The 26153-nt window shown below is 52.7% G+C and overlaps 7 protein-coding genes across 7 annotated transcripts; 5 read left to right on the forward strand and 2 right to left on the reverse strand.

Moving 5' to 3' along the window:
* Positions 1-1040: 1040 nt before the first annotated feature.
* ASPBRDRAFT_193690 (CORVET complex membrane-binding subunit VPS8) lies at positions 1041-5930 on the reverse strand (the record flags this gene model as incomplete). The annotated part of the gene is made up of 3 exons (XM_067620660.1): positions 1041-5059; positions 5116-5551; positions 5604-5930. 3 exons carry the CDS (start codon positions 5928-5930, stop codon positions 1041-1043), a joined length of 4782 nt encoding a protein of 1593 aa, XP_067482262.1.
* Positions 5931-7681: 1751 nt separating this feature from the next.
* ASPBRDRAFT_52984 (uncharacterized protein) lies at positions 7682-8645 on the forward strand (the record flags this gene model as incomplete). The annotated part of the gene is made up of 2 exons (XM_067626984.1): positions 7682-8228; positions 8284-8645. 2 exons carry the CDS (start codon positions 7682-7684, stop codon positions 8643-8645), a joined length of 909 nt encoding a protein of 302 aa, XP_067482263.1.
* Positions 8646-8914: 269 nt separating this feature from the next.
* On the reverse strand, positions 8915-12193 carry ASPBRDRAFT_52985 (DEAD/DEAH box helicase; the record flags this gene model as incomplete). The annotated part of the gene is made up of 9 exons (XM_067626985.1): positions 8915-8946; positions 9020-9134; positions 9191-9611; positions 9678-10124; positions 10177-10338; positions 10390-10561; positions 10614-11094; positions 11151-11333; positions 11390-12193. The coding sequence occupies 9 exons, from the start codon at positions 12191-12193 to the stop codon at positions 8915-8917; spliced, it is 2817 nt and encodes a 938-aa protein (XP_067482264.1).
* Positions 12194-15769: 3576 nt separating this feature from the next.
* Positions 15770-16370, forward strand: ASPBRDRAFT_40258 (uncharacterized protein). The gene has a single exon (XM_067624317.1). It carries the CDS (start codon positions 16133-16135, stop codon positions 16316-16318), a length of 186 nt encoding a protein of 61 aa, XP_067482265.1. The 5' UTR covers positions 15770-16132; the 3' UTR covers positions 16319-16370.
* On the forward strand, positions 16323-17174 carry ASPBRDRAFT_40259 (uncharacterized protein). The gene is made up of 2 exons (XM_067624318.1): positions 16323-16694; positions 16782-17174. The coding sequence occupies exons 1-2, from the start codon at positions 16657-16659 to the stop codon at positions 17020-17022; spliced, it is 279 nt and encodes a 92-aa protein (XP_067482266.1). The 5' UTR covers positions 16323-16656; the 3' UTR covers positions 17023-17174.
* Positions 17175-19712: 2538 nt separating this feature from the next.
* Positions 19713-21099, forward strand: ASPBRDRAFT_119720 (uncharacterized protein; the record flags this gene model as incomplete). Its single annotated transcript, XM_067617283.1, has 2 exons — positions 19713-20478; positions 20582-21099. 2 exons carry the CDS (start codon positions 19713-19715, stop codon positions 21097-21099), a joined length of 1284 nt encoding a protein of 427 aa, XP_067482267.1.
* On the forward strand, positions 20970-24286 carry ASPBRDRAFT_471516 (uncharacterized protein). Its single transcript, XM_067625794.1, has 2 exons — positions 20970-23872; positions 24055-24286. The coding sequence occupies exons 1-2, from the start codon at positions 21173-21175 to the stop codon at positions 24085-24087; spliced, it is 2733 nt and encodes a 910-aa protein (XP_067482268.1). The 5' UTR covers positions 20970-21172; the 3' UTR covers positions 24088-24286.
* Positions 24287-26153: the final 1867 nt, after the last annotated feature.

Genomic DNA, 26153 nt, shown 5'->3' on the forward strand with positions numbered 1-26153 from the left:
TAGAGGAGTTCGATTAGACCAGCTAGAATGATGCTTTTCCTCTGCAGAAACGGGATTCTTGAAGGAATGAAAAGAAGTAGATATTTATAATGGATGTGTAGAATTGTCTCTTGCGAGATCTAAGGAATGGAGCCGCAGCTCAATCGTGCAGCAGCAGCAGAAATAGGCAAAGGAATGTTGGTCTAGTGACGAGTTCTCTGAATTCGTCGAGCCATGGCCGTGAACAGGATTATATACGGCGCGTCGCGAGAGATTAAAAAGTTAGAAAGAAAGTTAGAGAGAGAGACAGGGAGGGAGGGAGAGAGAAAGCGATGTGTAGAGACGCCGAGATAGGGGTGTGCCTCCGGGTCTGGTCAAGCCTTCAAGCAGAGACACTAACGATCTTGGTGGCGCCGACTAGGAACAGCCCAGAAAGCCCACCGGACCAAAGCGCAGGACCAGTCGGGAGGCGTGGAGGCCCTGTCGAGGCCAGCTGCGAGGCCCATGTGGATAGATGGATTGAGCCCGTTAATTAATCTGCGGGCCAATATAGGGCATGAAAACGGGCAGCAGAAAATCAAATACGCCAATGACAGGCGATCGGGCACATTCCAGAGGACTTTTAGGGAGGTGAAGGAGTCAAGGTTTGGGCCAATAAAGGCGAGCAGGACACCATTTTGAAGTCTGCAGCTGGGCGTCTAGTCAAACGGCGGAGGATGAAGATCAGCCCCGAGATGGGAAGGATTCCGCAAGCAGTTGCAGGGCCACGCGATAAATCTGAAGCCCAATCAAACAGCCTGGCAGGAAGCAATAGCCGTCAGCATCAGCAGATAAAAAAAATCCCCGCCCGGATGCAGTAACTGGAATGCCACTCACCAACGTTAATTGTATTCGGTCTTCTTGAATGGCCCTGACAGCTCGCGGGAATTTGCCTCCCTCGATCAGCCGATCCTGTCAGATTCGAGTGAAGATGTGGGAAGAATTAGACAACGCATATAGGAGAAAATAAGAATGAAAATGAAAGAAAAATTAGAAGAGAAAATGCTATTAGAACATCGTCATCACGCTGCCATCGCTGGTTCATTATGTACAGGACACATCGGGCATGCCAACACCTCCTCCCAGTCTGATCCTCCTCGGTGAAACGGTCCTCCACGATGCTGATACTGATACTGATGATGGTGTCGGTGCTGGGGATGCGTGGGATGCCCAGCAGTCGATGGATCAACCTCCAACAGACATCGCCGATGGTAGAGATGCCGGCAGGAAAAGATCACAACTGGCCCAGCAGGCACCGTGGCGTTCTCGCCATTCACACCCTCACCATCTGCTACGGCCGCATGGCCATCCATCAGAGGGAGCGGCTGACCTGCATCGGCGGCCTTGCCCTTCCCCCGCGCGGTCGCCGGGTCAAGTTGTACATGGAGTCGCTTCTGAAGACGTTGCTCGTGCGTCTTTGCCTGTTTCTGCTCCCATGCCTGCCAAAACTGGGGGCCAACCCCAGGTCCCCAGATGCGCTGCCGGCAGATTTCACAGACTTGCCCGCGTGGTCGCCATCCCCGCTGCCGGAGCCGCGTCACCTCGTCCACATGCACAAACAGGTCCCGATCCAGCATGCCGTTCGCCAGTGCCAACAAGGACTTCTCGTATGTGTAGGCTGAGAAGATTGATGCCAGCACCGCCCGCAGCTCCAAGAGGGAGGGCGACCAGCTGGCCGCCCGCGTGAGGAATGCCCGCAGAATGCGGAGGAAGCTTACGTCGCTCCGCTCGCTGCTTGACGATCCGCCAACCCGCACCGTACTGGAAAGCAGCGACGTGAACACCTGCTGCACCAGCGCCCGGAATGCCGACATCAAGTGGCTGGTTGCCGGGGTCACTGGGGCTGCACGCTCTTGCTGCACCAAGCCAAACACGCTGCTGGCCGTCCGCACGACAGCCTCGATTAGATCGAGCCACAGGCTTTCGTCGAAGGAGAGAGGTTGCTCCAGGGCACCCTTGCCCGTGCCATTCCGTTCCACCGCGCGGGAATTCTTCGTTGTCTTGCTTTGCCCTTGGCAAAGCCAGGTTCCCACACGCGTAAACTTGTCAAGAGACTCAACCAGATGGTCGATCGCCTCCGTAGTAGTGGCAGAGTCTGGACTATCATGGAGATTCTGTAAAATCCCTACCAGCCCCGACTCGAGGGTCCCCAGATGCGTGATGAGTCGATCCATTGCGGCCCGCACTTGGCCCTGTCGAGCCAGCAGAATCACGGCCGCGTCCACCACTCCACTCTCCTCCATAGATGGCAGCAGTTCCTCCAGCCGGACGTCTCCCACCCGTAGATCATCAACAAAGTCGGCAACGCGAGACGGGTTATACTTGCAGAGCAGCTGCACATACCGCTCGACCATCCGGTTGTCGATGGGCTTGCCCTGTCGTCCCTCCGTCACAGACTGCAGAGACATGTGGACCACAACGCCCAAATATTGATACTGCCGACCGGTATCATCTTTGAGAATGTCAAGGAAGGTCTTGTGGGTTTCCGGAGCGAGCCCATGCATCGTCTGGGCGGCCTTCTCCACGTCAATCGCGACCAGCTGGCCAGCATGCTCCTTGACCACGTCGACAACATCACGTCGCTGCTTCTTACCTAGTCCTGAGCCAGGACGCAGGCAGTCCTGGAGACAGGTAAAGATGGCCTCCTGCTCATTCGGATCTTCAAGGTATGTGCGCACCAGCTCCGGGTACTGCTTTTCAGAGCGGTAGGTGGCTTTTAGAATCCGGAAAAAGCGTGCTTCCTTGTAGAGCGGGATCATGCCCTGGACGTTGGGGGGGTGGTAGAAGGACAAGAGGTACTCGGCGCTCAATTCGCAGTCGTCGGCCATATCCAGGCTCGGGTATCGGCACAACCGCTCCAAGACCTGGTGAAGGGTGCTGCCGGGGAGGAGAATGTATTGAGGATATTTAGGGAGGTTGCGCGCAAGAAACATGTCTAGATAGATGGTATCAGATGCATCGAAGGACTGGGTCATAACCTGTAATAGAATGCTGATAAGATATTGTCGGGTAATGGAGACCCCCCTGACAGGAGTCTCATCGGGTTCTTGCTCATTCAGAAAGCTGTCCTCGAACGCCTCGTTCATCATACTCATGAAGCTGGATGTGTCGAATCGCAGCATGGCCTGGAGCTCGGGAAACGACCCGCCTGGTTGAGATCGAGCCCCTGCTTTGATGCCAGATGGTTTGCCAGAGAACAAATAATCGTACAGGGTCACTTTGGCTCGAGTTGCCTCGGCGTCATCCATGTCTGTCCCAGTAGGATAGATACGCCCAGTGAGGACGAAGGACAGATAGGGAAACATCTTCATCGCGTTAGTGTACCGCTTGAGCCCATCCGCCGACTCCCCGTTAACGAGAGCCTCCGGGGTCGGAATAAGCTGCAAAAGCTCCTGCAACGGGCCCACGTAATCTCCCAAGCAGCGGTTCCAGACGTAGATAAATGCGTCGTACAAATTGTGATGCTTGCACAGCGATGTGGTCTGGTCAATGTCCATCGTGGCGGTATCCAGCAGACAGATGATTTCTTCCAGTCGGCTGGCGCTGTGATTCGTTGCGAAGTGGTTGATCAGTGCCTTCACAGCAGTCGGAGGAAGGGTGCGGACGGTCCCATCCACGATGTACGATTCGAGCGCATCCAAGAACATCCCCGGTAGGCCACTCTCCTCGTACCAGGTAAACACCTCGTCCCAAAGAAAGTCCTCCTCGGACATACAGACGCACGCCGCAATGGACACCTCGGCAAGATTCTCAAGCTGTCCGTTGCCCAGCCTTCCGCTGTTCGCTTCTGCATTCCTCCCAAAGGCATACTTCAGCGAAGCCGAGATCATTTCCAGGAGCTTCTCTCGAACCAACGGCTGCCTCAGTGCATCCTCTTCCGGTAATCCAATAGTCAACTTCTCGGCGCTACCTTGATAGTACGATGTCGCCAGCTGGATCGCACCGATAAAGTCACCGGCTTCCATAAGGGCTAGCAACCGATCCGCCCAATTGGACAGGCTGCCGATCAGCATCTCGTTGAAGCCCAAGAGAAACAGGCGCCCCTTGTAGGAGCGGAAGCTCATGTAGAAGGCGTCTGCCACCACTCCATGCATCGAAGTATCCTCTTCATTGAACTGCTCCACCAAGTTATGCAGCTGGGAGGAAAATAAATCCACGTGGTAAATGTGCCGGTTGAGAAGGTCGACGGCCTCCGTGACACGCATGGTGTGATCTTCCAGTATAAGCAACTGCTGTGTGATCGTAAGCACTGCTAGCACGGAGCGGCTCAGCCATTGCACGGCAACGATCGCTTCGTCGGCCTTCCATCGGCTCCTGGGTTTGAAGGAGAGGCTTGGAGGGCGATCACGGCTCGGCGACTCCTCGGTTTCCACCTCCGAGACGTCCATCACCGTCAGGACATTAGACCAACAATATACAAGCTTCGTCTTGGAAATCTCTGAATCCTTACCCTTGAGCCGGATAGCGGGGAACCAGGCAAGGGCTCCAGTCATGGCGCCATGAGCTGTAACTTCTTTCGGACGAGGCGACTTGTGCTGTGTTTGCGCGATAGGCGTCGTCGAAACAATGACTAGGAGATACGGTGTAAGCATGGCCACCAGACCTAGCGAGTCGGTGGGTTGCTCGACATTGCCAAGCGGGAGCGGCGAGAATGCCAGGACCGAGCTGGGCTTTCGGGGCCGGCTTCCTTCTGCGAAGGCCTGAGGATAGCGACCCAAGATCCGAGTGGTCTTCACCGTCCGCCCCATTGCGCCCATTCCTCGAGTAGCCAGGTGTGAGAAGGCCATTCCTCGCTTATCGGCAGATACCAGCGCCGTCCGTCGCGTTCCCAGAAAGCCCACATGGATGACCGGCCCACCCGCGATATGACCGTCCGATGTTCGGGTCTCGACCTGACTCGCGGGAATAGGGGGAATATGAAGGAAAGGCCGTGCTGACCGCGAGATCTCCCAGGTGAATATGTCGCCCGAGGTATGGCCTCCAGCAACCGTCGAGTGGTCTGCCGAAAGCGCTAACGCTGTGATTGCACCACATTCAACAGCTAAATTGCGCCAAGTCAGCAGCAGGGACCTACGCCAAGCTAAGGATTTAACGTACCCTTTGTCCCAAGTCCAACGATAGTCTTCAGGTTCTGCTGGTAGTCAAATACCAGGATGATTCCCTTGGACGTACCAACCACGATAGACGTCGAAACGACCATGCAGGTAGGATGCCCAAAGTTCCGTTTGCCAACTTCCGAGAATGCCTGCCCATTGAGCTTCCTCAATCTAGTCCATTGCACAACATCCCAGGGGCCCAGAGGGGTGTCTGCGCCCGAGTCCACGGTCCCCGGCGATAGATGGCTAGTAAGGGAAGATTTTCGGGAGTGAATCTGGGCCAGAAACGGGGATGACGGTCGGAAACTGACTGGCGATGCGGAGGAGAGTCTGGACTGGAAACGACGATCGAACGGGCGATGGGAAGGACTGGGACTGAGGAGAGGAGAGCCGCGGAGGGCCAACGCGCTGCTACTTCGCGACGATAGAACAGAGCCCTATTCTGATCAGCGGGGAAGTCAGGGCGGGACAAACACAATCGCGACCAACATGCAAAGAAGGGGTATCATCTGGCGTCGAGAGGGTCTCATCAACGCTACCGGGAGCGCCGGGCTGCCCGGATTGCGGCGAGGATGGGAGGTCAGTGGTATCGGCGTCAACAGGAGGGCTTGGTTTTCCTGAGACATGGTTTTCGCTGGCTATGCCGGGGAGATCCTCCTCGAAGTAAGCCATTGAGCCATGTTCCGGTGGCTGCTGAGCGTTGGCATGATCGGAGACGCCGTTGTGGGCGGGGGGGGAGTGTTCATCGTCTTCCTGGCCCAAATCGAGCTCATCCTCTCGTGCCCAGTCATTACTGGTCTCGATCATGGAGCTCATCGGCGGGATGTTCGAATGACCATCGCTCCAACTGTCTTGTCTAAAAGTAACGATGATCGCAAGGGGACGTTGAACGGGAGTTGTATGATGAGGCGCTGATGGTCTCAACAACCGATGTCACGAAGCTCCAACGGGGCAATAAAAGTGGAGGCTGGCCGGGATCAACGGGGGGCTGGATGTTGGGCTCAGGGCGGCGGCAGACACGGGGAAACAGCACAGCGAGGAGGCGCACGAGCTGTTCAGGTAGAAAAAGATCTGGTGCCGCGGAGAGTGGGTGATGATCTAGGGAAGCAGTCGAGGCCACGACGAGCTTGGATCGAACTGGACTTGTGAGGGCGCAATGGAGAAGGACCGGCCAGGCAGAGACCAGGCAGAGATACCGGAGATACCCACCGGCGAAGGAGGAGTTGGTTTCTTTGGTATCTTGGTACGGTTACCGTTACGCTCCCAATGGAGCCCCAAGCCTGCCTAGTCCCAATCCGGAAAGGGGAGAAAGAACCAACGGATGCCTGGGTGCCTGGATGCATGAATGTCCATTGTTGTGGTTGCTAGCCAGTCAGATATATAGGAAGTTGCACCGATGTACTCCGTAGTAGCACGCCATTTTCCCCCTTGTATTCTATGTAAACCGCTAATTTAATAGTTCTACAGGATCTGATTTTCGTTTCTTCCTTGTGTGAACAGCAAAGCAATAATCCCTACACAAGACTGATGCCATTCCACGTGGGCGGTTCCGGAAGAGACATCCAGTCCAGCGATCTCATCGGAGACGTCACATTCTCCCAGTTCCCAATACTTAATATTCCGCCAACTTATCGCTGGGATCGACTCCGTGGCTGAGAAGACTGTGTTGCAAAGCCGAGGTAGAAACGGGGTCGCCTTCTTCATGCCTCAGGCATCAATTTCCCTAAGCACTGGGAACTCTTCGAGTCCTTTCTCAGTTGATTCGGCACCAGAAACACCCATTTAGAAGGAAGAAGCATGAGATAATGCGAATCACGGGGGTATTCTTGCCCCCTTACGTCCCAGTCATGATACGACACAGTGCGTCGATGTCAAGCTTCTGACCTGCATGGTGACTGATCCCATGTGACAACAATCTCCCTCTCATTTCCCCTCATCGGGTCACTTCAGGAAAAGCAGTGCGAGAACATATCCATACCCCATAGTTATCATGTTATCAACAGTCAGCAAGTACTCCATACTCCCAGTCAGGAACTGTGCATCTCGCGCCCCAGAAGGTCAGGCTAAGGATCTGCTAATATATCCCAACCGCCTGACTCCGAACCAACCACTCGTCATCTCCTTTCCAGACCCCCGCTTGATTGGATTGCAGTGGCGCGGTCAGCATCCACTAGTCCTGCACTCGAAGACTTAGCCCTCGAGCTTTGAGTGTAGAGTAGCATTGGCTATTAGATGGTCTCCCGCCGGTCCTATCATGATGCTTGACCGTGATTGCCCTGTCGGTTGGTGTCCGGGTTGGGGCTATCACACTATCCTTCACCATCACCCGTGCAGGTCACAAGCTTGCAGATAGCTCCAACAAGCCACTACGATTTCATCAGCGATGGTTGGCGCGGTCATATTAGCAGAGGATGTTGATATGGGCTGAATATCGTACAACAAGGGCCAGGGCATAAATAAAGCCGGTGCATTCCTCATTTATTGGCATCCTCCCTGCCCGCTACGGTATCCCCCCTTGTCACATCCAGCAGTAACTGCGTTAAAAAGACCGGAAACCCGGTTGCATGATGATGTTCCCCACACCCATCCTCTTCGGCCTAGCGGTGGGCATAACATCCATTGTGCCAATCATCGCGCAGTCCACCTGCAACGGCGAGGCTGACTACTGTGATCGTCGTTATTCCAACGTTACCCAGGTCGGCGCCCACGACAGTCCCTTCGTTGGATCACTCCTCTCCGATAACCAGGATCTCAGCGTCACCCAGCAGTTGGACCTGGGAATCCGCTTCCTTCAAGGCCAAACCCACAAGTCCGCACTAGATGATACCATCCTCCTATGCCATACGTCGTGCCTGCTCGAGGACGCGGGCAGTCTGGAATCATTCTTAACTACAGTCAAGTCCTGGATGGAAAGCAACCCAGATGAGGTTGTGACACTCCTCCTTACGAACGGTGACAGTTTGTCGGTGTCACAGTTCGGCGATGTCTTCAACAGTTCCGGTATCTCAGACTATGCGTTTGTGCCGAGTTCATCTCCAAACACCTTGGCCATGGATGAGTGGCCGACCCTACGAGAATTAATCGGAAATGGCACGCGGCTGGTGTCTTTTCTTGGTAAGCAGTAGCCAGGCTGGTGCGTCCTGAGGGGCCTATTTGACCGGATATCCAGATTATGGCGCCGATGCTTCGACCGTTCCATACATCCTCGATGAGTTTGCATACTTCTTCGAGACCCCGTATGATGTGACGAATGCGACCTTCCCCAACTGCAGCATTGACCGGCCCTCTGGTGCGTCGGCCTCCGGGCGGATGTATATTGTCAATCACTTTTTGGATGTCGACATCTTGGGAATCCTCATTCCCGATAAGGATCGTGCATCCGACACCAACGCGGTGTCGGGGTCGGGGAGCATCGGAGCCCAGGCAGATCTGTGCTACTCCTTATACGATCGCTTGCCCAACTTCATCCTCTTGGATTTTGTCGATCTGGGTGAGCCGATTGCGGCTCAAAGTGAACTGAATGGTGTTTAGAAAGATTGTCGTCATCTCTCCGAGCAGCGTGGCTCTTGAGTTGCCGACCTAGATGGCATGTCATGTAAATCTAGCACTGCTCTATCAAGAAGCTTACCATTTGGCAAGGAATAAAACTGTCATACTGCTCTCCTGTAATTTCGATATGAGAAGGCCACATACTGCGCGGGGAACGTCTAGGTCTATTGCTTATAAACCCTATAGCCCAAAATGTCGAGCAAATAGCGCCAAATCGCCCCAGTATAGCTTCCACGGCATTTCAAAATCGTTCACTCATCTATTTCAATTTGCATCTCGCGTTCTATTATGAGTGTTGGGATATCTGGGTTAGCAATGCCAGACCTGAACAGTAACAGAAGCTCAGTTATACGTACCCCATATCTTGTTCGCCGATGCAACAATGACCTCCGCCTTAGCGAGCAACTTTCTGGTAAAGCGCTCGGCCTCCGTCGGGTGCAGCTGATTCTTCTGGGTCTTCCGCGGGTTTACCTGTGAATTTCGGTTAGCACAGCCTTGTCATACACTGCCATGAAGGTCTGTCACACCATCATAAGTATAGGAACAAGATCCTTCGCATCAGCCTCCGCCAATGCCCTCAAATTGCGGAAACCATTTTCTCGAAGTAACCGGGCAGTCCATCCTTTCACATAGGTAACTTGAGCCATTTCCAGCAGATCAGCGCGCGCACCAGCCTCCAGACGATCTCGCATATGATCCAAGACTGCCTCAAGCATGCCCCAATTCATTCGCTGACAGAATTTCACTATACCTGCGGCGAAGCCATGGCACTGTTGTGCCAGTGTTTGAACTGCTCCCCGCGGAATCCGATAGCGATTGGCCACTGCCGCCAATGGCACTTCATTACTCAAGTCTCGAAGTTGAAATGCCGTATACGCTCTGCGGTAGATCCTGGCCTGGTTTATCTGTTCTGGCGTATTCTCTTTGAGTGATGCACCACTTTGTGCCCTGCGGATCCATTAGCGCTTTGATGACTGATAGAAGGGATTGTGGGTTTTGGATAATTCAGCATACATCCTATTCACAAAACCGGGACTAACACCAACAAACTGCAACGCACGTAGCCCACTTTCGTCAAGATTGTCCAATTGATCGCGAAAGATAAGCCAGTCGATCGGAGTGGCCATGGCTGCTTGCAGGGGCGTGAACAAGTAGAATATGTGCATATCATCATCCATAACGAAAGCTTGCAACGCCCTTCTCAACTCCTCATAGACAAAGAGACCATCTTCGGGCGCAAACGCCGAAGCAACTACCGCCTGGCCAAGTAGTGTTGACGAGTATGATTCGTCGTCGTTCAGTTGTACAAGCCCCTCGGAGGCCAATTCTTGCAGTGCGGAACCCATGATACCGTAGGCTACCTTTTTATCCACCGTCAGGTACAGAAGGGTGCATCGAACGTATTCCTTGATGGCATCGAGACCAGAGACAAGCCCGGTCGCAATAGCTTCCAAAAGTGCTCTTGTGGGATGTGAGCTATCCTTGTCACAAGAAGCGGGCGTCAGGAACTCACCTCTTAAGTCCCCTCTTCTCCGGGGCCAGGCAACTTTCAATGGCAGGCATATCTGCTTCTAAGAGATCGCATACTGCTTGTAGGTCGCTATCCCCACAAATTAGATAAGTCTCCCCCGCATCGTCCTTCCCTTTGCGACCAGCTCGTCCACACATCTGTCTTCTTCGCAAAAATTAGCCCATAGCATACTACGAATGATTAGGAGCACCTTACAGCATTGCGGGACCTACAAGCTCCCTGCCCATGCGTGCTCCATTGATGATAACCCTCCGTGCAGGGAGATTGACACCAGCCGCAAGACTGCAGGTCGCTATGAGTATACGCAGGACACCTTGGTCATACGCCTGCGCTATCAGTTCCCTTTCCTCTGTTGTCATCCCCGCATCTACAACGATAGCTTAGCATATGCGTGTGGGAACAATGAGAACGGTACTCACGGTGAAACCCTACGCCTCTCAGGAGCGTCTTTTCGAGGACTGGGTCTAAGCCGCTGGGCAAACTTCGTAAATCAGCAAGCAAATCTAAACGCTTGCTGAGTTCATCCGTGTTCTCCGAGGGGGCCGGCATTGCTTCGCTTATGATAGCTGCTTGCATCTGGCACATATGCCGACTACCACAAAAGACCAAAGCACCATGCCCGGCACCAGCTGTGTCGATGGCCAGGGCTACAGTTGAATTTGTCATGGGATTTGCAAGTTCGCGGAAGGTCGAGGGGCGAATCATACGATGCGGGGGCATGCGCTCCATGAGAGTGGCGTTGGACATCGACTTCAGTTTAGAAATCGTTTGGAAAAGCTGTCTCGAGGTTGCTGCAGGATATATTGCATTTTCATAAACCAGGTAATCATCAATCGGGATTGGTCGGTATGTCGAGACAAAGTAAGCGGCATTCATCCACTCTGCAAGCATCTCAGTGTTCTAGAAACCGTTAGATGGATGGCTCCCAGGCTTGCGAACTGAGCTTACAATCATACCGATAGAGTGGCACTCATGCCAATGATTTGGGTCCTCTGTCGCAAGAGGAGCAGTTTGGTGACCATGAGTTCTAACAGATACCCGCGATGTTCATCATCAAGCATATGTAGCTCGTCCAAAACAACTACGCCCAAGTCGCCAATGCTACATTCTTCAATGGCGGAATTGATTAGAGAGTTTGCCTGTATGACAACAGTCAGAGATGATTCGTGACTTCATGGGCAAAGATGTAACGCACCTTCTCGATTGTGCAGACAGCTATGTCCGTGTCTGCCCAGGATGCAGCAGTCCTGCTTCCACCATAGTACCCAGTAACGCGGATTGATCGCTGCAATTTGTTCCACCGATGGTGGTACGGTTTCTCGTTGGGTGCTTGGTCCTCAGCATCGTGGGTATTTTTCTCGACATCCTGTACGATGCGCCTGAGCCACTTGAGCTTTTCTTGTACCAAGGCAACATATGGAAGGACAAGGATAGCCTTGCATCCGGGGTTCTCAATGATACGCTTGAGCATCAGAACATCGGCGACGAGAGACTTCCCTCCGCCCGTGGGGGCTGTGTAGACCAAATGTCGGTCGCCCTTGAGGAGACCTGGCGCTAGAAGGCATGATGCCTGCCACTGGTAGATACTGCTGAGCCCAGCTGCGGCAAAGTTAGCCACCAGTCCGGGGGGCAAGCCATACGTGGGGTACTTCAAGGACAAATGGGGGTTGTGTGCAGGATCCTGGTCGGTAGGAAACACATTCGGCTGTTGACCACGATACGCCGGCGGCGTCTCAGCAACCGGATAGATATCACTGGCGACCAGACGGGCCTTGGGAAGGATGAACGAGGGGCGGATAAAATCTACCGACCGAGCAACCGCACCAGGAGCAGTCGTGGAATGTCTTACTCCCACTGGCCTGTGATCATCGTCTGCAGAAGGGTCCGGGGGTCGCTTGTTTCCAGCCAATGGGACTACCTCAAACGTCCGCTGGCGGGCAATATCGACAGATGTCTGGAAGCCATACGTCTGAAATGGCTGCCCAGGTGGTGCAGACATACCTGGGTCGGTGATTAGACCTTTGTACAGCTATGGCGGCTCTCGTGGGGCTCCCATAAGCAATGAGAATCATGGAAAATATATTCTGGTCGGAGAGAGCCCAGAAAGCATTGGAAGGATGGCTAGTAATCCTGGTGGGACAAGGACATAGTAGTTTGATTGGGACGAAACACCACAAAATCAATAAGAATAGATATTCAAACGTGTCAGATATTTGGCCAGGCCAAAGAGATGATACTGACGATGGTGATGATGGAAGCAATCATTCCAAAACCTTGGCGAGGCCCGTTTGTGGTGGTGATGGTTCTGGCAGGAACGCGGGTGCAACGCGCTCGTTTCGGGAAACTGCATCCCATCCGTCCCATACACTAGAAATGTGGGTGACCTATCGGCCTCAGGCATCACATCCCCGATCTGCCTTGTCTACAAGCCTAAGGCCGCTAGGTGGTACTTACGTACACTACATACTACATGCCGCGAAGTCTGATAGGCCCGAGTCACCCTGCTGTGAACTGAGGAATAAGAATACCATCTAGGCAGTAGTATTTTGTAGTATACGCGTATACCCAGGAATTGGATAATAATGATAATAATAATACTATGAATGGCAATCAATCGACAGTAGTTATCAGTTAATGATGGGATTTTTGATGTTTCTGTTCCCGTGTGGAAACGTTCCTGGATCGGCTCACCCGCTAATCGGAGCCCTGCTGATCCGCCAGTCGAAGGGAATGACTTACCCAACGGAGGTTGGTCGTGTGCTAGTCAATAGCGGCATGCATCTTCCGTAGGCAAGTGGCACTGGCCATATGGCGCCTAGCAGCGCCCCGGATATGATTCCTCCACGGGCGATGGAATTGAGGTCCATCGAGGTCGGAAGCCAAAAGATAAAAAGTAACAATATGTAATAAACTGATCACAGCAACGGCATTGAACACAGCAAAATATAATAATTATTGGTACTATGTAGCCAGTGTTCACCAGCTCGGGCGATTCTACCCTGCGACCCAGCTGGGGGGCACAGACGTTGGAAAGAATCCAGCTGCCACGCTATTCCTTCCTGTCCCGCTCGCGCTCTGCAGACTAAAGGTAGGTGAGTAAGCAAGGGTGGCCGGAGAAGAAGCCCGGCTATCAGAACCCAACATTTATTATTGATCGCTAGTTGAACTGGAAGTTCACCTCTCCTCCATACATACCTTCCGACCGGCATCGGATTACTCTTCTAGGAGAGGGAGGAGAGGGGGACTGCATCAATCCTGCTTCTCAAAAAGTTCACCATGGAACTTACTGCATTAACATAACAATATCTGTTTCTTTCTTACCAACTCATTTGGCTCGTGCGGGCTGGCTGCCTGGGGTCACCTGACGATTAGGATCACAACAGCCTTTTGGCTACGGAAGAACTAAGGTAAGGCCAGGCAGCCTCCAACTCCATATGGAGTGCTAAAATGCGGACCTGCGCAACACGAGTCTGGCTTACCGAGTATTATTCTTCTTATCGACACGCCCCTTGATGGGTTGGTTCATGTGCGTCCTCTCCTGACATCCCGCGCTGCGAGCCTCTTATGAACAGTCATCACTCCTATGAATTTGCCCATGCCGTGTATAACAGTATGGAGTAAATTGTCGTGCTATCGACTTGACAAACACAATTCTTATTCTGAGAATGCTCTAGCTCAGTTCTACAGTGTCGTTTACGCTGAAATGGACAGAGTGTCCCAGGTAGACGGATACCTCGGGTCAAAATGCCATTCTTCTTCACCATTGAGCCGGAGGCTATGGGCCCGAAAAAGAAAGGCAAAAGTGAAAACTAGAAAAGGGAACGAGGGGGGAAAGGAAAAAGAAAAGAAAAAGAGCAATGAGAGGAAAAGCCCACTCTCCCCCCAAGTGATCCACCCACATGTGGCCACTCACGCTTAAGCAGACTTGATCAGACTTACATTCCCCGTACACCGTATCATCATTATTCATGACGATTCGGGCGATTCTTTCTCACACCTTGGCGAGTTTTGTTCTAAGCAATAATATTGCAATGCTGGTTTCAGGGGAGTTCAGCAAAGAAACCCAGCTTCAGGCTTACCTGAGCCGAGCCTGATCTGTTGTTTATGGGTACATTCGTAACACATAAGTTCGTTCCTTTCTAGGGCCCTCTGCAGGCACTAGTCAGTTCCGAGGTGCCAGACTCCTTCATACCGTCCCCATCACAGTAGCGCGCTCTTTAGCATCGGACGATCGAGTCACCTTGCCGCGTCTACACCTTACACGTTTTGGTCGGTCGGTTGGGTTGAGTAGAGGCAGCTGAGCATTATGATTGGGGTTTGCGTTTCCGGTCATCAGACGATGATCATGAGGAATTAAATAACCGGGACCCTCAAACTGTAATTCACCAATATCGACGGTCCGACTGTTCAAAAGAGACAACTGCGATTTAATCTGAAACCACCACATTTTGACATCTATTTCATCCATCTATTCTAAGACATGTGCGAGTCGTGACAGGAGAACCCGTCCGGCTTGGTAGGAGTAGTAGTTGTCGGTTTAGGCAGTTGAAACACTAGAGCCGACCAACCCCGATCAATCTACCTTTCACGGGGAAAGACCGTCAAGTCCAAGCCAACAGACCATCCACAGTACAAGTACCTACTGCCTGCTATTTAAATACTATGTAGGTCCTCCCTGACGGTAACCAACAACATCTGGTAAGAAAACCACTTGATAGCCCCCTTAGCAGTACTTACTTCTGACCTCTCAAATGCGGGATTCAAACCGTTTCCATGTTGCTTGGGTAAACCTTGCTGAAGGCTGTAGTAATGTGGCAACAAAAGCCAGGACGACCAGCGCGGCAACCAAGTCGCTGTCTTATTGGACCAGGTTGACTCGCGGTTTCTGATCCCAGGAGTTTCCAAGGTCCGTTAGTCGCCCGGAGACCTGGGATGCCTTCCAGCTGGGCTTATCGGGATGATGATGATGATGATGTAACTCAGACCAGCCTCAAATTGATCGACCTCGTAAAGTACGGGAGTGATTATCATTCCTCCAGGCACTTGGAGTGATCTAAATGATTGGGACAGAATTCCCCGGAGCACTGGTCATCATCCGAAGTATCTACCTAACCTGCTGCCATCCGGCCGGAACGTCCCTTCGGATAGGCCAAGACAATCGAAGGGAGAAAAAAAAAAGAAAAAGAAAAAGTAAAAAAAAAAAAACCTCGCACCCAAGCGATCCGCCGTCGCGGGGGAGATCCATAGTGAACCATGATAAGGAGGAAGCACCTTACTAGTTACTAAAGACTCGTTGGCTTGCTAGGATTAGGAAGGCGAGTCTGAAGTGGTAATATTATTATTATAATACCCTAGACCAGGCGCTAAGGGTTGGGCCAAGTTCCCGCTCTAGTCGACGGATTACTGTTATCATCACCTCATCGCCTCAGCTGGACCACATGCGCCCACCTCTGCCTTCTTTTGCAACACAGCGACAACAGCCGTCAACCGAGTATCATCCCCGCCTTTTTCAGCGCGTTCTTGAGAACGGCTTCTCCCGGCAATGCTGGGCTCGCGAGCCAGAATCAAACGGGTGTGAATTTCCGCACCGGAGTGACGGCGCCGTCAATTAGTGGTCGGAAGTGGGTAGTTCACATAAGAAGGCCCGGGGCTTGCCTGAGGATCGACTTTGTGTCGCTGCTAATCACCACTAGTCAATTAGCACTGCAGGTCGAAGGGAGCCATGGAACTGGCACCCTCCCTCCCTCACCCTTTTCTGTCCTGTCGCTGAACCGAGTTTTCGGTTGTCCGCCTAAGCTAAAATGGCTTAGCATAGTCGTCCAGCACGTATCCATGCCTCCAGTCTCCGGTCGTACAGGACCACTTCTTTGCGCCAATTGCCCCTCCCCTTCCCTAGGTCAGTCAGTAAGAAACCACCCCCGGGAAAATCTCTCTCAGCATGGACCGTCGGTCCAAACTCAAAGACGGTGAAAAAGGCAAGTCTGGTACCATGTTTCAACCTCGATCGCCTTCTGGCTGGCCGCCTGCCTACTGTCGAGTCGCCCCTGCTGCTGATGTGGTAAATGCTCTCCGCCTACGAGATTTCATACATGCTGCTGCTGCTGCTACTACTACTACTAACTAATAATACCAGAAATAACTAATGCTTTCAGACAAAGACTCTATCCACATTCGCTCTACTCCTCACTTAAGCTGTTTTCTATCATTATGATTGTTATAACATCTTCCTTGTACTCCACAGAGTGATTCACCAACTCTGGACGAGAAGGGTTGGGTGTTCTGCAAATAAGAGGCTCTGATTAGTAGTTCCAGAACATCCCCCGTAACAATGCGGTATCAACTTTCACGAACGACCTCCTCCCATGCCTTGCCCTTGAACTCTTCAACAAACCCCCACTATCCAACCTGAGCAAATACATTATAATCCAAAAGATCTTTGTCCTTCATGTGAACAAAAATAATATGAAGAAAAGGGAAAAAAGAAGTGAAAAAGAGGAATCGTGAGAATAAGACCCTCGAATCTACTCCTTCTTGTCCAGCCGACCCTGCTCCTGGTTACGATGCTGACGCCGTTTCCGTTGTCCTAGACTGAAACAGACGATATCCGCTGCGCCTTCGATGGCATGGATGGGTCCATCTGTCCACTCGGCACTCACTGCACAGGGACTTGGCGCTCTGGATTTCAGATCCAACGCGCATGCGCTGCCCTACGTGACAACATTCCTGCCACAGATTCGACATGCCCTCTTGCTGGTTCTCCTGGCCAGCGCCTCATCTCCCGCCTGCGGTGTTCTTTTTTTACATGCTAGTCACTTAACTTTTACTTGAGTATTGGCTGACTGTTCGAGTGTAAGCAATGATAATAGATAGAAGGAGATGGCCATACATTGATCGAGAGAGTATAATGAAAATGAGTGAATGAATAAATGACTGGATAGACGGATGAGTGAAATATGAATGAATGCAAAGATCGTTTTGGTCCGTCTTTATTATTGTTATTATTATTATGATTCTTATTATCCTTTCTCTTGATCATTTTTCTTCTGTTTCCCCCCGTTGCCCTTCTCCCCTTTGTCCGTCCCATATTCTCTTTCTTTTTTCTATTTTTCTTTTTCAAAATTTACCCTTTTTCCTTTCTTTCTTCCATTTTTCCCCTGCTGCTTAATTTTAGGTTTCCAGGTCCCTCCCCCATTCCCCTTCCCTTCCATTCCCATTACTTCCTCTCTTTCTCTCCCCGTTCTTCATCGCTATGGCCCCTCTCCCCCGATATCATCATCATTCTTTCGCATTCGGGTCGTTCGGCCCACACAATCCCTTTCTTCTTCCCTTCCCCCCCTCCTCCCTCCTCCTCCCCAAGGGCCACTGACTAATTTCCGAGGAGAGATCTTTTACTAGTACGAAAGTAAATCCACTAAAACCCAGCGTCCCGACGTAGATCACCCAACGGGTCAAACACGCCGCCGCCTGGACGAGCAAGGAAGCAAGGTGCTATAAAAATAAATCCCGAAACCCAGACACGGACATCCATTCATATATATACCCATGCAACCTACTTAAATACCTCCATTGTAGACTGTTGGAGTAGATCAAACTTATATGAGGATTCTCTGGAAAGAGTGGGAGGCAAAGTAAAGAGAACGAAGGGGAGCGAAACCTGGGTACTACCGTCCGAACTGGGTATCAAGGCCGGCTGGAGCCAGCATGAGTAGAACAGGCCGGGATGGGGGTGTGCAGATAGGACGAAGCGCCGATAGAGCGAGTTGTGCGCAAGAGAGGAAAAGCGTGAGGGAGGGAAAGCAACTATTCATCTGGTTCATGGGTGGATGGAGGATCCGTCATATTAACACATCGGGACTAGGGGCGAGGACGTGGACTGGTCGGGATCCTCGACGGCTTTCCTGATTCTTTCTGGACTCTCTCTCTCTCGCTCGCTTTCTTTCTCTTCCACTAGACTACTACTTGTTGCGGTTGCATTTCCATTTGCCTGTCCTTTTTCCTTTCTGACTTTGACTCGCGTTTCCTTCCGGAACTACAAAAGAACTGCCAGTTTGGCTGCTGTTACTGCCGGCTGCTATCTTCGCCTCCCCTCTCTCTTTCTCTCTCCCCGACATCCACATCCATCCTTCTTCTTCCTCTTCTTCTTCTTCCCTCTTCCCTTTCTTCACTCCCATTCTCTCCGAACTATCTATCCCCCTTCCCCCCTTCCGATTAGTACTACGCCTTTAGCACAACTGCTAGTAGTACAATCACTCCTACAATCCTCTCTCATCACAACGTCACTCTCATCCGTATGGATTTGTGCTTTGCTTCCATGCTTGGGTAGTTCCCGGTCCAGCATACATCATCCTCCATCAATCAGGTTACTACTAGTGCCGATTAAACGACGGCCCTTGTATCTCGCTCGCAACCTGCTCTCCTACACATTACGGACTGACTTGACTGCCTCCATAACTTCCTGTGGTCGTACTTTTCTGCCACCTCCGCCGACTGGAGAGATCTGACTGGCTGCTGGCGCAAGTACTGATCTTATCCTGTGCTCACCCCACGAGTCTCCCAACGCCCTAAGTGGCTCTACTGCTTGTTTGGCTTCCACCGCCGCTAACCTTCATTTTACTACTCCGACGTTTCCAGCGACCCTTTCCCTTTCTTTCTTCCCTCACTCACTCTCTCCTTCACACTCACACTTTCACAACTTGCTTTCCTCTTCCTCTTTCTCTCTCTCTTCCCTTTCTCTCTTCTTCCCTCCTCCCCTACTCCCTACTCTCCTCCTACATTCTTTCTTCGTTTTTGTTCTCCTTTTCGCCTCTTCGTTCATGCAGCTCGGTACTCTTTCCCCTCCGCCGGTCTGCTTTCTTCCTGCTTCTTGTTGTTCTTCTGTGATCCTTCCGTCCCATTCGGGTTGGTGTTGTTCTTATCACTTTGCGGAAGGTTGTCGATCTTGATATTCCGCACCCTGTGGGCGTGTCCCAATTTTTGCCCTTTTAAACACCCACCAAGCTTGACCCTTTCGGCGCCCTTGCGGGAAGAACTGAGGGAATCGGTCCCGACAAGCAAAGCTGCTGCCACTTCTCCATTACATTACGCTTTCTGGGTTCTGGCGGGTACCGTCGATTGACGGTTCCCCAGTTGCTTCGGGCAAATATTTGCAGCGCGAGACCTGATCCCCATTTTCCCTTTTCCTCTTCTCTTTAATTTTTTTTCGTGTTCCCTTTTCTTTTTCTTTTCTCTTTTTCTCTCCCTTCCACCCGGCTGCAGAGTTCCCCATCTCATGAGGGATCGTCTCTCCGTCCCGGCCCGTTGCTGAGCTTTGCATCTCCGCGTCCTCCCCATCCAGTTTGGTGTTCCCTTTAACTCTTGCTATCCTGTGGACATCCAAACGCCAACCAACCACGCCGGAGGTGCATCGCCCACTCTTCTTCTAACTCACAACCCCCCCAAAACAACACTACACCTTTCCTCTTGGTATTACATTTCCTCCTATCTGAGGTTATTTTGGGACTCCCACTAGAGGGTTGGCCATGACCCTGGACAGGTCACCATCCCAAAAGTCCCCCCTCAACCCCGGGAAACCCAACTCATCGTCGCCATCTGGCACAACCCGTCGAATGCCCACCCCTGGCCAGACTTCCCGAACGGGGTCGGTAGAGGCGCCCACCCCCCAAAGTGCCGCCACCGGGAACGACCTCACCTCTCAACCCATGGCTGTCAGCGCGTCTGCTTCAGACATCGCCGCGACGGAACCTCCCAGCGCGTCCAGCACTCCGGCACCGTATGGGACCCGCTCCAGAGGTCGCAATGCCGCTCCGCGCCCCAATTATGCGGAAGATCGCGACATCGATGTCGACCTAGAGATCGCTCAACCAATTTCGAAATCCACCAAGCGGAGTAGCGGTATTGCCGGCAGCTTCGTCAATGGCGTCAAAGCCGACAGTGAGGAGCCCGTCTCATCGGCAACGTCACGGAAGAGTCTAACGGCGGTCAATGGTGCCAATGGCGCGGCCGCTGCCAAAGACTTAATCCCCGGCACTTCTTCATTTTCCGCCAAGTTCGAGGAGGGGGCGGCGCCCGCCTCAGCCAACTCTTCTTCCAGGAAACGGAAACAGCCGGCCAGTTCCACCACCTCCAATGCTGCGAGTGGGAATGCAGCCAAGAAGATCTTTACGACAGCCCCCGGGCTGGCGTACAATCCGGCCGAAACCAACATGGTCAGTTTCGAGAGCCGTGGTGCCTATCTGAAAGATGGCAAACTCAGAGCCGATGACGGCACGACCTTCGCCGTCAATGGTGAGATCTACCCCCTTTTGTTTCATTCGAATTAATCTGTTATGTTCTTCATTTTCTGCCATCGCTGCCATTGCACAAATTCACACTGAGTCCTCTTGTTTAGACCACGTCTATCTGATCTGTGAACCGCCGGGGGAACCGTATTATCTGGCACGGATCATGGAATTTCTCCCCTCGAAAGATGCGCCCAACGGCCCGATCGAGGCACTGCGGGTGAACTGGTATTATCGCCCACGTGACATCCAGCGCAAGGTGGCCGACACGCGTTTGGTCTTTGCCTCCATGCATTCCGACACATGTCCTCTCACATCCTTACGCGGAAAATGTCAGATCCAACACCTGTCGGAGATCACCGACTTCGACACGTACCGCAAGACCCGGGATTGTTTCTGGTACGACAAGATGTTCGACCGATACATCCACCGCTACTACGACGTAATCCCGACAAGCAAGGTCATTAATGTTCCGGGCAACGTCAAAAAGGTTCTGGACGAACGCTGGAAGTTCGTCCTGGTTGAGATCGGAAGACGGAAGGAGCTCACTAGTGCCGTGAAGACCTGCAAGCGCTGTAGTTTGTACGCCGCGAGGTATGCCGATGCGCACTCTCTTGCGATGGGATGATTCAATCATACTAACCTTTTTATAAAATAGCAATGACTCGGTGGATTGTGCTGTCTGCCACAGCACGTATCATATGTACTGTGTACGACCGGTCCTGACGAAGAAACCGGCCCGTGGCTTTGCTTGGGCTTGCGCAGCATGCAGTCGCGCTCAAGAACGAAAGCTCGAGGCACGGAATACCCCGATACTGGGTGAAACTCAGCCGGAAGCGGATGAAGAGATGGTCGAAGAGGAGGAAGAAGAACCCCATGGCGTAACCAATGGCACTACAAGCAGCACTCCGGCACCCGTGGAGGAAGAGGTGCGGCCAGCTACCGAAGAGCAGGTCGCGCAAGCCAGAATGTGGCCCTATCGCTATCTAGGGATCCACTGCCGTGTTGAAGACGCTCTCGATTATGACGACCGCATATACCCACGCGCCAGCTCGCGATTGGGACCTCGGCATCAGGCCATGGTGAATGCCTGGCCCGGAAAGCCGGTGGAGTATGTCAAGCCCATCGATATCAAGAAAAAGTATATGCGAGGATCCGGAGGTCGCAAAGATTCGAAGCTTTCCAAGGAGACCGTGGCCGCCATCGAAGCCGCCAAACAGGAAAAGGCCAACCGACCGAAGTGGGTCATGGACGAGCCCCTGGGATACGTACGACGCGGCGAAGACGAACCGGTCACGGTGGGCGGGAAGCAAGTCCGCACTGCAGAGCTGATGTTCAAGATGCCCAGTGCCGACCAGATTCCATCCTCTCGGGGCGAAGACGACGCGCCTGGTGCCCATCTCAGCCCCGCCGAGCGGGAGAAGTTTGTGGACGATTACATGGAGCGCGCCAAGGCGTTGGCTCCTCAGCTGGGGGAAGAGAAATATGCCACTAACTTCCTCGATAAAGCTCTCGAACTCCTTTACTCTAACAGCTTCGACGCCGACGCGGCTCTGGCAAAGTTGAAGACGATGAACAAATACAAGGATCTCAAAGAGCCGCATCTACGCCCAGAAGAACTGAAACTCTTCGAACAGGCAGTTGCCAAGTTTGGGTCGGAGTGGCGGAACATTACCAAGTACGTGGGTACTGTGCCTCACTACCAGATTGTGAGGTTCTACTATATGTGGAAGAAAACGCCGCGCGGTCGTCAGATCTGGGGCGCTTATGAAGGCAGACGGGGCAAGAAGGAAGCGAAGCGAAGTAGTGCGGCGAAGCTCGTGGACGACGTGGCCGACGATCATGACGACTCGGCGTTTGATAACGACAAAGCCACCGAAAAGAAGCGCGGGTTCCAGTGCAAGTTCTGCTCGACGCGAACTTCCCGTCAGTGGCGGCGCGCCCCAGGCGTTGCGCCCGGCACCACCACCTCGAGCGAGCCAGCGTCAAAGCAGAAGGATAAGGGACCACAGTTGACCGTAGCCCTGTGCTTGCGCTGTGCATTGCTATGGAGGAAGTACGGTATCCAATGGGAGAGCGTCGATGAAGTGGCCAAGAAGATCGCGCAAAGTGGTAACAAGTCATGGCGTCGCCGAGTAGATGAGGAGCTCCTAACTCAGCTCCTCGTCTCCACTGAGACTCCCATCAGTATCAACAGTGCGACTGCTGCGACGGCGGCTTCCATCGGCGTCCCGGTGAACGCTAACCCGCAGGTGCAGCAGGAGACTACAAAGAAGAAGGGAGGGCGGACCACCGAAAAAGACAGCGCCGCGACATCGACAGCCACTTCCGTGGAGCCAGCTCCAAAGAAGAAAGTCGCTGCGGACCGCATCCCTGAACCAGCACCGATCGTTCCGGATCCACCGAAGGCTAAAACGCTGCCATGTTCCATCTGTAACAAGATGGAGCCAGGCGGCGACCAGCATCTGTCTTGTAGGGACTGCCGACTGACCGTGCACAGAAGCTGTTACGGTGTCAGCCCGTCGCGGAACTGCGTCAAGTGGCTTTGCGACATGTGCTCCAACGATCGCGACCCCATGATCTCGACCACGTATGAATGTGTCCTGTGTCCGGTGACCTGGACGGAGCATGAGTTAATGGAGGCGCCGAGGTCGACGCACAAGAAGAAGACTGAACGAGACCGGGAGAAGGAACGGTTGGAAAAGGAGATGGTCAATGAGGCGATCAAGCTGTACCGACAAAGGCAAGAGGCCGTGGGCAAACCCATCGGTCCCCGAGAGCCGTTGAAGCGAACTGCCGGCAACAACTGGGTGCACGTCACGTGTGCCATGTGGACGCCGGAGATTAAATTCGGCAATGCAAAGGAGCTTGAGCCAGCTGAGGGATTCGGTTTGATTCCAAGAGACAAGTGGCGCGATGTGTGTAAGATCTGCAAGAGCGATAAGGGCGCATGTGTGCCGTGCCACTTCAACAACTGCAACGCCCGCTTCCACGTTGGTTGTGCATTCCAAGCGCAGTACAAGTTCGGATTCGATATTACCCCTATCAAAAGTTCCAGAAGGGATACCGTGAACAGCGTACGGCTCGGGGAAGAAGTTGGATCGGCTTCGGCGGGAATCTGGTGTCCTCATCATCCAGTGACGGCGAATATCCATGAAATCGGCGAGCCTACAGAAGAAGAGGGTGTCAACGCTCTACGGCGGTATGCCGAGGCGTACAAACAAGCCGACCTGACCTTGACAGGAACTATTAGAAAGGCAGCATACGTGCAACAATCTGTCAATGTCTCGCATCAGACTGCGCCACCTTCCGCGAATCGCCGAGTCTCGTCTGTCCACAGCGTCACGGCACCCCCGGTGGTCTCAGCGGCTCCAGCAGCTCCAGCAGCTCCAGCAGCTCCAGCAGCTCCAGCAGCTCCAGCAGCTCCAGCGGCTCCAGTGGCTCCAGTGGCTTCGACGGCGCCAAAGGACGGTCACAAAACGCCAGAGGATGCTCCGGATGAGATGGTCATCGATTCCGAGAATCACGCCCCCCGGCCTGTCGCTGACGCTGAAGTGACGAGAAAGTGTGCGCGCTGCTCCAGTTCCTTCAGCCCCAGATGGTGGCCCCTAGATAAGTCGCGACGCACGACCGGAGTCGACCACCGGACGCCGCTGCTGAACGGGGTTGGTCTGAATGATCCTGTGGGGTCTCGATTCAGTACGGCCTCTGCAAGCCCTCCATACCTCCATCAGACTCCGTCCCAGCATGCTCTCCCGCGCCTGAACGGGGAGTACAGTCCAGCGGAAAAGAGTGCTTTATCGGCCATCAACAGCGAAGGATCGCAGACTTTGTACGAATGCCACAAGTGTCATCTTAAAAAGCCCGTGACCCAGCCATCGCCCGAGCCTCGTCCATCTCCTTACTCGGCGCAACGGCCGGTCCTGCCTGCGCCTAAGCTCACAGAGTACCACAACCACCCGTTTGGCTCTCACCATGGGCATCCGCCGCAATCTGGAGTGCTTCCTAGACCGATCAGTCTCCCTCACGGCGGCTCCGAATGGCACCCCGGCTATGAACAACGTCCGGCGGACTTCGGTGACAGCAAGCTGCGCAACGGACTACCTGTCCCTGGCTATCGGGCAGCAGCACCGCCACCACCGCCCGCACACCATATGAACGGATTCCCGCCCACCCCCTCTCACCACGCTCCACCGCTATCCCATTTCCCTCCGGGATCCCACGCTCCGCCTCAGCCGTTCCCGACGCACCAGAGCCCGTATGGACCTGTTTCGATGCCCTCGCCTCATCTGTCTCACGCGACAGGCCCTCGCCCGTATGCTCCGTCAGCATCGCCTCCAGATGTACAGGCAACAATGGTCCGGCACTCGCCTCAACATTCGCTAAGCGCATTGAATGGTGGGCCCCCGCCACGTGTCTACTCGGTGGATCGCGTGCTTGGAGCGCCAGCACAGTCGCCGCCCGTCTCGCAGGCACATATGGATCCACGAGGACCGACACCTCCGGTTAAACCAGAGGACACACCGGTCATACCTAGCACCGCCAGGCATACCACGGCCAGCGGGACGAATGGCGGGTCAGGGGCTAGTGCGAGTCCGTCTTTGAAGAATTTGCTTTCCTGAGACACGATCATTCCTTACCTGCCACTGGTATAGAAGACTTCACATTCCGTGTATTATAGCGCTTTTTTTTCCCTTCTGCATCATTCTCTCATTGCTTCTTGGTCTGGGGTTTGTTTCTTGTCATGGCATGGTTAAAAGTGGGGGTTGGGATATTATGAGCTTTCTCATCAGCGTGATTTTAGATTTCCACTTATGAAGTGCGGTTGTCTCTTTGTGTGTTATTTCAATTTCCTTTTTATCTTCTCCTTTGTCGAACCATCTATCATCTGGCTTTTGAAGTTCTTCTCTTGTATGTTTTTGATAATCATGAGAGAGGCGCATAACTCGACATTCTTGAATGCCGTTGCTAGTTACAATCAGGATCGCATATTGCATGATCGGATGGGGCTTTTGATAAGAAATACTTCCAATACATTTGACTATTAATACATCGGATTTTTTTTTCTTTTTTTTTTTTTTTTTTTTTTTGCAGTAATTCCCATAGTTAACAATCACATGTCGAACAATTTACTCTATTATGGATAGACTATACTATATCAGCCTTAGATAATCTGAAGTAGTTAGCCAAGTGATTAATTAGCTACTAACCTGACTCGGACCCTGCAGCCAACCTCCAACATCGCGACTCATGGCCATATGGCCCCATTGACCAATCCATCCAGTCCAGTCTAAGTGTATATAATCATGCATGCATGCAGTGGCAAAGGCCGCTGCCTATCAATGCAGAATCATCATATTAACCTGGATATTAAGGTATTAGTAAGTAAATAAGTAATGCGGGGTAAATGTTTAGTAGTTAGTTAAGTAGTTAGTTAACTAGGTACTGATGTAAGACAGAAGTACTTACTAGTTAAGTAGTAACTACAACCCTGGTTTTCCTGCTGCCTACCACTAGTACTACTACTGCTGCTGCTTGATAGTTCTTAGTTTGGTGTGACGAGACACGGCATATTCTTGTGTAGTTGTCTTATCTTTGATTTATCATTTATAGAGATTGGATCTGTTGTTGGATTGGTTACTAGGGGGGAGGGTATGTGTGTGTGTGTGTGGCTGTGTATGC

Source organism: Aspergillus brasiliensis (assembly GCF_001889945.1).
Source record: "Aspergillus brasiliensis CBS 101740 unplaced genomic scaffold ASPBRscaffold_3, whole genome shotgun sequence".
Classification (NCBI taxonomy): domain Eukaryota; kingdom Fungi; phylum Ascomycota; class Eurotiomycetes; order Eurotiales; family Aspergillaceae; genus Aspergillus; species Aspergillus brasiliensis.

What these genes read in the sequence shown, in the direction of transcription:
- ASPBRDRAFT_471516 (XM_067625794.1), top strand. Translation starts at nt 21,173, where the DNA reads ATGTACTGTGTACGACCGGTCCTGACGAAGAAACCGGCCCGTGGCTTT. An exon ending in CAGCAGCTCCAGCAGCTCCA is followed by an intron (nt 23,873 to 24,054) that starts GCAGCTCCAGCA and finishes GCGCTGCTCCAG; the next exon opens with TTCCTTCAGCCCCAGATGGT.
- ASPBRDRAFT_40258 (XM_067624317.1), top strand. Translation starts at nt 16,133, where the DNA reads ATGGACCGTCGGTCCAAACTCAAAGACGGTGAAAAAGGCAAGTCTGGT.
- ASPBRDRAFT_40259 (XM_067624318.1), top strand. Translation starts at nt 16,657, where the DNA reads ATGAAGAAAAGGGAAAAAAGAAGTGAAAAAGAGGAATC. An exon ending in AGAAGTGAAAAAGAGGAATC is followed by an intron (nt 16,695 to 16,781) that starts GTGAGAATAAGA and finishes CCGTTGTCCTAG; the next exon opens with ACTGAAACAGACGATATCCG.